Raw genomic sequence first — 10,448 nt, forward strand, 5'->3', positions numbered from 1 at the left:
ACATCAGACCACAGACAGGTAAACACCCTGGATGGGTCTCCAGTCCTTCACATATCATCATCTGTATGTGATTCATACATTTGGACCTAACACCCCAGTTATTGCAAATTAAAATGCATTACCATAAAAAAATCAACAAATGATATGTCTAATTCTAGTACAACCCAATGGTCTTGACTCATGTAAAGTTGCAGTTAAAAATACTCTTGTTTTAATTAACAAAAAAACCTCTCATCATTAGAGACTTCTGTGTGGAAATTATTAAACTCATCCTTGATATATTTAAAACAACTCTTCAAAGCAACCACGTGACGACACAACACAACTAAACAAACCTCAATACAAGTACTTTGTTTACATGAAGGAAATGACACGTCTTCATACCAGCAATTTCAAATGTTCCTGTGACGCACACTGCAACATAACCCCTCCTTAGAGACATAACAGCGTCTCTTCAGCTTAGAAATATTGTAGAGATCATTGTCATGGCGACAGCTGCTCCACCTTCTCATTTCCTGTGCTCCCTCTAGTTGAGCTCATCTTGTGGACAAACAAACCTCTCCTGATGTGCTTGCTACAGGAACATGCTTTTCCAAACCTGCCAATGAGCGCTCAATGTTGAGTTTCCAGCCTGACTTTACCAGACCAGATTAGACCTGTGATCCAGAGTTACAAATAATATCACCGTCTAAAGAGCCATTGAAATTACACAGTTTATGACATTTAATTATGCCAGAAACCAAAATTGTCCTAAATTTGAATTTTCCTAACATTGTCTAACATTTGTCAGGCCACTTTCAGAGTGAAAAAAACATTGCAAACATGTAGTGCTGGACTCCCGAAATTATTACTGTTTTGTCATAATGAAGTAAGGCACAAATTGAAACATTTGAAAATGTGTTTTTGTTTTGTCATTGCTTGTTTGTTTTACAAGCATGAGTGGTGATTAAATATCAATTCATGACAACCATTTTCATTATTTTGTATTATCTCACATAATAATGACTTGGAGCAAGTGAATATTTGGTGTTGAAATCTTGAATGCTATGTATTTAAACCCCTTCTCATCCAGTAAATATAGAATTATACCCAAAAAAAGGAGGGAAAAAAATAAAATAAAAATTAGTTAAATAAGTTCATGCCATTTTTTGCAGACTCTGAATGAATAATGCATAAACACGTTTTGACAGATCAGCGGACTCATTCTCGTTTCTAACTCAGCAGGAACTTTACACTGGAGTCGTGATGTGGTTAATCGCTTTTAGGTCATACCTTCCACAAGAGGAGCGCAGAGAGAGTGACTAACACTCCCCTATACGTCACTCACAGTGATACAAATAAATTGTACAGGAATGTGACTGGAATCCTGGAAAATGGTTTGTGTGTGAGAAAGTGCGTGTGTGTGCGTGCGTGTGTGTGCATGTGTACGTGTGTGTTGCATTGACGATGAACCTGCTGTGGATTTGGCATGATATCCCATTTAGAAAGGCTAAATTAGGAAATTACTCATTTTGAATATTGTATTGGTAAATGATAAAATATGTATCTATATCATTTATATAAAATAAATGATAGAGACCCAGAGCTGTCCCTTGACTTTCCACTGACAGTGTTATGACTATCTCCCCTGAGAATAAAAAGTGGTCCTGCCCTTCATCTCTATGGACACATGTCCTATACCTAACAATATATTCATCCATCCAATCTATCCATCTATCTATCCATCTATCCATCTATCTATCTATCTATCTATCTATCTATCTATCTATCTATCTATCTATCTATCTATCTATCTATCTATCTATCTATCTATCTATCTATCTATCTATCTATCTATATATATATATATATATATATATATATATATATATATATATATATATATATATATATATATATACATCCATTCATTGATAAATGTGTCCATCTAGGCATGGATGTTGAATCCTGAATGAATGTCTTTCTCTTCCTACACTCATGCCTGGTTATTTATATTCGCAATTGAATCATAGGCTATATTGTCATGGATGTGACGCATGCGCAGTAGCCAGTGTGAAATTCTGAATCATCGATGGAAAGAGAGAGAGGGTGGGGGGAGAGAGAGGTGACTGTAGAGTGATGGGACCCGGCTGAGGGAACAGCAGCGAGTGATCACTCTCCGAGCTGGTAATGACAGGTAAAATTACGATTTAAAATGATTTAGAATAATATTTTTGCACTCATAGTCTCTGATCAATTGTTGATTTGGTAAATGTCGGGAAATCATATTTCCTGCATGGACTCGGTCAGCGGTGCACGTCTCATCTTGCACAGCTGGAAGTAGCGATCATGTGGATACAATATCGGAAAGAATGCTCTTTGGAACTTTGTGTTGTCATTACATGATAATCGCTGGTTTCTGTTCTTATTTACGCGCGTTTCGGGCGGTGGTATCCTCAGATGAAATAAAACTTCAACCCTATAAATTGTACCTGCACATGTCATATTTCGTGATTATGTTTTTCTGGTGATTAAGACGGCACGCGACCTGATTTAAGTCTAATTGTTTAGATGCAAATACTTAGTTTAATTGAAACGCGCACTGTGTGTCTATCTGCGTCTCTGGGGGGGTTGGGAAGAGCTCTGCTCTCAGACTGGCGTCACATATGACGTCTGTGTGTTTTCTTGCTTGGCTGAGGGCTTAATGATAATAATGGCGATCAGCACCACGACCAGCTCCCGGTTTAACGGTGGGCAGGACATCTTGTAGCTTACTTCAGACTTTTGGCTTTTGCATCTACACTTTGGTGTTTGTATTTCTCTACTCTGGTTTTTATTTTTCAGATCACAGTTGAATTGAGGTTAAGATAGGTCGAGATGTATTTGGTCTGTGTTTTGTGGATAAGGAAACCTTTTAAAATATGAGAGAATGCTTGGGAAGACTGGAAATGACCCAGAAAGAGACACGCTTTCTACCTGCGAGCCCATTTCAATTTAATATTTGGCCATTTTGTTTTCGTTTTGTTATTTATATGTCTCCATCCATTGAGTGCATGCTGTCGTCTCATTCAGTCAATCAAATATTCTTGTCTGTAAATGGCCTTATGTCATGTGTTGGTTGTGTTTCTGTGTGCTTGACTGTTGCCATAGACCACAAGGTCAAGGGCACTGAAGCTAAGTTTTATTTTTTTCACAAACATGTCGATATATACATGAAGGAAAGACAACATGACATTTTAAATTCCCACTCAAGTTTAGTGTTTGACTTTAAATAGATTAAGCCTCAATGTAGTCTCTATACCTTGTAGTTCATAATGAAAAATCTGTCATATTTCCATATTACACATTATCATTATAGCTGGATGAATATTTAAAATGTCTTGCATATATGCAGTGAGGATGAGCAGCATCTGGACGGATTTAGATTTCATGACAGACCTCAGCAGGTACAAATTAAGCAGTAATACGATTATCACAATGTAGCAGGGAACAGTGTGTCTCGTCTTAATGCAGCATCTTATCACACTCAGGTGATGTTCTGACTGAATCTCATACAATGTGGGAACTAATGTTTGGCCATTTTATTAAATGAGACACTCTCCATCTCCTCTTCACATTTCCACACGTTTATTATTATTATCTATAAGGAGATTCAGACAAGAAAAGCAGTGTATAGAATAGAGTTGCAACATATTAGCTGTGACTCTCCAATGTTAAGATTATACTCCAAATTCTTTAACGTTAAGTGATCAATCTAATGAAAGTAAATCATAAATCAAAAGGTTTTATATACTGATTGTCCGAGACCCTTAGAAGGCAAATCGTGACTGGGTTATATAAAAAAGTGACTTGTCTCTAGCAACACAAGTGACATTTAAATGAGTAATGTCAGTTTTCAATGACAAATAAGCAAGATAATAGTGAGGTATGTAATCGATTCATTAATATGAATGCCTCTCAAAGTTTTAAGCACACATGTTGTGTCATGCAGACTGAAGGTCAAAGGTGCTCTGTTGTGCGTACCTTCCTAAAATGTCCTTATCATTACTGCAGAGCTTGCATCAGTAAATATTACAAATACTGTGCATACTGACTATTTCCACTGAATAGTTCCTTGATAAGTTTACCATAAAGTGCCTCCAGATAGAGGCCCAACATGTATTCCCTTCAGTATTTAAGCCAACAACATGTTTTTTGTGCAATCACTGCTACTTATTTCACCCACAAGTCCTATCCTGGTGAACCATAAACCCATTAAGCCCCATCAGTAACACATACTGCTTCTTTGTGTAGGTCTGTTTCTTTGTCCAAGTGTCACATGTATCATAGGAGCTTGCTGCTTTTGGATCAAACTATATTATAAACAAATGTGTGTCTGTGATGTCTGTAAACATTGGGCATTTTGAAGAATATGACAACACTGGGAGCAATATGTTGGTCCCAGTGCTGTTCTGCTGTGGTGCAGAAAATTAGGATTTAGAGCTATAGCTGACGGAAAATTGAAACAGAGTTGTGTTTGTACAAAGGCCCTGAGCTGGGAAATGCCTCTGGATCTCAAATGGATGCTGAGGGACTTGTAAATGCTCCTAGTAAAAAGTTCCTAGAGCATCTTTTCTGCGGTCTTTTAATTGAATTGTTTTTTATAGCCTCAGAATACAGAGAACAGGGTAACAAATATAATGTGTGATTTCATTTTATGCTGCCAACATAGCTACTCACATTACCTGAATGATCTTTATGTATAAACATGTGAATCCTCTAACAGCACATTAGTTTAGGCAAATTACTTTTTTCCACACATCGCTGATCTATTCAAAAAATATCACATGGATTCAATTGTTGTTATTATTGGATTTGTTATGTGAATGAAACTCCTCCTATATGTCAACAAGCAAGGTCATCTTTACACAGCATGTCCTTTATACTGTATATATTTTATAAAACAATATAAAATGCAACATACAATACTAAATAAATTGCTTAATTTTTGATGCACAGCTAAAGAAATGGATGCTGATGTTATTATTGTTGCATGAAATGAATTATCGAAAGAGGAAAAGGTTATTTCTCTGCATGTCAGCACCCTCTGGGTTCAGCCGGCACTATATTGAATCTAAAAAGGAGAACCGATTCAACATCTCATGGCTTATTTCATAACGGCAGACATTGAGAACGCATCATTAATCTCAATGTTCTGAGGCACCAATGCCTTCAGTACAATGTTACATAACTTTCTGGCAGTGTGTGTGAGACGGTACATGCTTGTGTGATACATATATTTTATACACTGTTTATCTCTGTGTGCATGTTTATGCATGGGTAAATGGCTGTGCTATGGAGGTTTTGTCCACAAACGTGTGGGTGGCTGCACACCCGGCATTCATCCGTGCGTGTGTGTGTGTGTGTGTTTCCTCAAGCAGGTAGCCAGGTGTGAAGGATGACTTCTTGCTCAGAGATCTGTGGGTCGGAGTATGGTGAGCAAGCCCAAGCCAGCGGAAACTGCCAACAGTATGGAGTCCGGTCTTACCTACACCAGGTACACATCACACACACACAGGGCAATTTATTCAACAATTATTAACTGTTTTCTTTTTTGAAAACTTAGATTAGAGGCTTTTAGATCTTGATCTCTGGTGGGTTTTCAGGGTCCATGTTTGGAAAGTGAAAACATCTGTCTGTTTTTGATCTCTTCTCCAGTTTTACGAGGAGTGCACAGCTTCTATCTGGGAACGTGATGAAGATTTTCAGATTCAGAGATCGCCTAGCAGGTGGAGCTCTTTACTCTGGAAGGTGAGTTTAAGCAGCCACTAACCTGCTGGTTATGTTGGTCGTGTAGTCGTATAACATGTCATTTTGTTCTCGCCCAGGTCTGTCTCGCGTTCGGCTCCCTGATCTTGTTTGCAGGCCTTATTGTTGTTTTGGTCGGATATGCCACTCCAACTAGGACCGAGGCATTTGGAGAGGATGATCTCCTTTTTGTTGACAGGTAAAAGAAAAATACAGTGTATTAATGGAAGGGGGTTAATGAAATCGTTCCTATCCCTACACAGCAATTCTGTGTATTTAACACTTACAGTTGGAATCCTATTTTCTATTACATCATTGTAATGGACAGCTCATTGTTTTAGTGGAAGGACATGCAGTTAATTATATAAAGGTCAAAACTATTACAACAAGTAAACAAAGACATTTCAAAATGGAGAATAGCCTTTTTAAAAATGGCTTCCCAGTGACTTTTTGGATGCATATTTTTTACTTTTTTAGGTTGACAGGTATTGCTTACCGAGATTGATTTCTCATTTCCGCCATGTGTCTTTCACTTCAACAGCCACGCCGTCAGTTTTAACCACGCTCTGGATGTTTGTAAGCTGACCGGTGCCGTGTTGTTCTGCGTTGGAGGAACCTCCATGGCTGTGGGTCTCCTGCTATCTGCCTTTGCCAAAAGCTACTCCAAAGAAGAACTGTACCTGCAGCAGAAGTTCAAAGAGAGGTTGGCAGATCTGCACGCGACAGTTGGTAAGCCTTCATTCTGTACCTCGTTTATAGACATTTGTGAATGGTTAAAAAGCAAATGCAATAAAGTTGGTCTCATTAGCGGAGCAATTCAAACTGATGCGTGAGTAGACGTCTTGTTAGTGATGCACAAGGCACCCTTTAGCGTTAGTGTAAGACGCACCAGGCAGTAAACTCATTAATGCTGTTACAAGACACTCAGAGTGAAGGATGCGTATAAAGATAGAACAAGTACACTAATGTTGGGAAGAATGGAGGAGTACAGGGTGAGTAAAACACATTTCACCTAGAGAACCTGCATCCATGTCCCCTGTGAAACCAAATGTTGAGGTATTTTAACAGATGTCTTCAGATCAACAACATTAGTCATTTCAATCCAAACCAACATTTGTTTTCAAATTGAACTGAGTAGTTTTCTTACCCAGACCTAACCACAACAATTTCTCAATTCTAACCATGCGACCGCTTCACATCATTTACCAAACACACACCTTTAACATCCATGATTAATACGCAAAAAGGCAGCCAACTTCAGCAACACATCAAGAGTAGGTATGAGATGTTGATGCAGCAAACGTTTTTATTTTTACTGTTAGGCTGAACTCAAACGACTTTGTATAGATATCACTCCTAGCAGAACTGCTGTTCTCACAGGTACCCCCATCATGAAACCACCGACCCCTGGAGAGGGAAGGGTGCCAGTCACGCTTTCCAAAGTCCAGAACATCCAGCCAGCGAAAACAAAGTCGGAGACCTGACAGAAGACCACATGAAGGCATCAAGTGAAGAAGTGTGTGTGATGACTGTGTGCGAGTGCAAATGTGTGTGTGTGTGTGTGTGTGTGTGTGTATAGGTAGGTGTAGAACTATGTGTGCATTTTCTCTTTTCAAAGGTCAGCTTACATGACTGAGTATTTGCTCTTCATTTGCTCTGTTTGACAGTAGAGCTTGATTTAAGGTGATATAGGTGCAGAGTTTAGTATAGCTGAGCAAAGTTTAAGCCTTTTGTTTTTTCGACAGCAGTTATATGAAATTCATAGTGATCTGACAAAGCACATGCAGGTCTCGAGCCCTACCCAGAAAATAAACCACAGAAAGAAATCAATAGAACACAGCCACTGAACAACAATAACATAATTTCTTCCACCAAGCATGTTTCTGTGGAGAGGATTCACATTTTTGTGAAAGAGAATGGTGTTACTGCTGGAGGGTATCGAGCAGCAGATGCTGCGTTGTTTGAAGTATTTTGTGATCGGACACCCATTACAAGAAAATGATCAAAAGAAGCCCTCAACACAACAACCATTATCTCTGCTAGTGTCTAAAAGGACATCAGAGGGAGCTTTTCTGAGTGAACATGCTTTGTGTGAACATGTACACATGCTGTTTATGCAGCATAACTTCATTACCACAGTTAGTACGAGCTGTCAATCACAAACACACACTATGAGGATATGTGCTTCAGCTGAATACTTATTTAAAGTTATGTTTGTGTGCAAATCGAGCCAAGTCTTAACAGATCATTTGACAGAAGTTCACACATCAGCAGAGCAGACAAGAGATCAACACAGATTGGAACAGACCTCCAAGGCAGATTTCAAGCCGCCTTTTTTCTGTCTTATTAGGCCTCTGACCTTGTCTCCTTCAGTGAATCTTCAGAGAGGATCGATAGGCGAGACTAGAAAGACTGATGAAAGGTGAACCAGACAGAAGATGCAGAACTACATAGTCTGTCACTTAACAAAATAATATATTAGATTTAATATGTCTTTCCAGATAACCAAGATTAAAACAAGGTATACTGACCAATTTGAAGTATACTTCCTTATTAATGTACTAAAAGTGTGCTATTTTCAATACTAACAATGTTCTTACTATGCTAATTGTATATAATTATTGTTGGCAAATATGAACTTAAACACAATTAAGTGTTGTATCTATGAAATTACTTTACAGAATTATTAAAAATGTTTGCAATTATGTATATATTTATCCAAATGCTGTTTGACTATAGAACAGTATAGCAAGTGTATATTTATAAGTCCTAGAGGTAAAACAATAAGTATACTAAGCACATTGTAAGTACATCAAACATAGCACATTGTTCTTGTGTATATTGAAGGAGACTAAGTATTTTTAAATGAGAAGTACCTAATATTCTTTAAACTTGGTTTCTCAAATAATAATATACCTTCTATCTTTGATTGTTTCCTAAACACTTCATTACCCATGCTCCTCCTGTATATGTTTCCTTCCCTCACTGTAACAAACACAAGCATGTAGACACAAGCCTATCCATCCAAGCGTGCACAAACGTGCAGGGAGAGGTCAATTTGGCAAATAAAAAAAGAAGACGCAGGTGGTGGGTCTTAAAATGAAGACAAAGCAAGGGCGCACCAAGCGAGACAAACAACGTGACAGATTATGTAAGATAACGAAGAGAGAGAGAGACAGAGAGAGAGAGAGAGAGAGAGAGAGAGAGAGAGAGAGAGAGAGAGAGAGAGACAGAGAGAGAGCACGCAGCTCTCCAGTGAGATCACATCAGCTACTTTGTGTTTAACAGCGCTCTCTGTTTACAGCCTAGATTCACAGATGCTCTCCACACAATAACTGCCTTCCTGCTCTCACACACAAAACTTGAAGCTACATCATGAAGTATGCTGAACAGCACCCAGTATGTGTGTCTCATGGTTGCATATTCAGTTGGGTACTATCTTAGAAACAGAAGTTAAATTAAGAAGGTTTATTTATTTTATTTTTGCATTCTATAAAAACTCTGCTCTCACACACGCTGTGACTTTAACTAACAAGCACAATAACCTGCTGATGTTCATGCTTTTTTGAACTTTGTGTATTTTAAATATATATTTTAAATAGTGTGACCATGCCATTTTAAATTGTTCAATTTGTGGTTGCTCCTTGTTTGTTGGTTTTGCATCCAATGCACACAGATACAAGTGGTGTGGTCAAAATGCAGCATTTATTTTGTACTGTTAGAAAACATGTTTTGTGGTAGAGACAGTCCAAGTGCCATCAAGCTACACGCCTCATACTGTGCTTCAACGCTGCAGGGCTTTCCAAACTCTTCAGAATGATGCAGCAACAATGCCAGAAACACCCTGTATGAAGTAATATATGTTTATTCATAGACATATATAATAGAAGCTTTAGCAGCCATTGCTCTGCTGGCTACCTATGTTCATGTAACTTGACCTTTTAATATCCCACAACCTTCATTCCATTATTTGATGACATTTTAACATATTTTGGTCTCAGAAACAACACACGTGTAGCTATAACTATGAATACAGATATACTTATAAGTTAGACATGTTGAAGGAATATTACGCAACCACTGTTAATCTGCAAATACAGTACAAGAAGAAAAAACAATCTCTTAAAATCAAACGTTCAGTGTGGTCGGAGCGTTATGAAGTGGTCAATAAATGTTCTGACTTGTAGTTCCATGCTGTAAATTGTGAGTTTATTTTGTATTCTTATTTGGACCAAATTAGTTCTGCATTACAATCCCAACATCTGCGATGGATATTTTTCTGCTCTGATTTCCCAGTTTTAGTGTCTCCTGATGTACCGTGGATTCTCCCAGTAAATAATACAAATAAAAGAGTATACTGTACCTATTGGAGGTTGGATTGGAAAAGAACAAATATATAAAGATATCGATGTCTATATACAGTATGTCTATTTTTCAAAGAACACAATAAAGTTGAAATATCCACTGCTCATAATGTCTGAAGACTGTGTGCATCCTTTTCAAGAGACACATCCTCACTTAATTACTTATAGCAAATGAAAATACAAAGTATAATTGTATCACCACTATAGTTGTACAGCATATCACATGGGCCATTCTGCCTTTTGCATTGCTTAAATATGTGTTCTTATTGTGAATGTGTCTCTGGTTTATGTAGTCTTGTTTTGCTGTTAATATCATCT

At 37.9% G+C, this 10,448-nt stretch overlaps 1 protein-coding gene across 3 annotated transcripts; it reads left to right on the forward strand.

Moving 5' to 3' along the window:
* The first annotated feature begins 2,054 nt into the window (after positions 1 to 2,054).
* On the forward strand, positions 2,055 to 10,240 carry nrsn1 (neurensin 1). 3 transcript variants are annotated; one of them, XM_034127928.1, is made up of 6 exons: positions 2,055 to 2,176; positions 5,400 to 5,515; positions 5,677 to 5,769; positions 5,847 to 5,965; positions 6,308 to 6,495; positions 7,147 to 10,240. In XM_034127928.1, exons 2-6 carry the CDS (start codon positions 5,417 to 5,419, stop codon positions 7,248 to 7,250), a joined length of 603 nt encoding a protein of 200 aa, XP_033983819.1. In that variant the 5' UTR covers positions 2,055 to 2,176; positions 5,400 to 5,416; the 3' UTR covers positions 7,251 to 10,240. The 3 variants fall into 3 exon arrangements, with proteins under 3 accessions (XP_033983819.1, XP_033983820.1, XP_033983821.1); XM_034127929.1 differs by having other exon boundaries at positions 2,096 to 2,176; positions 5,397 to 5,515; XM_034127930.1 differs by having other exon boundaries at positions 2,121 to 2,166; positions 5,397 to 5,515.
* Positions 10,241 to 10,448: the final 208 nt, after the last annotated feature.

Source organism: Trematomus bernacchii, unplaced genomic scaffold (assembly GCF_902827165.1).
Source record: "Trematomus bernacchii unplaced genomic scaffold, fTreBer1.1, whole genome shotgun sequence".
NCBI lineage: Eukaryota > Metazoa > Chordata > Actinopteri > Perciformes > Nototheniidae > Trematomus > Trematomus bernacchii.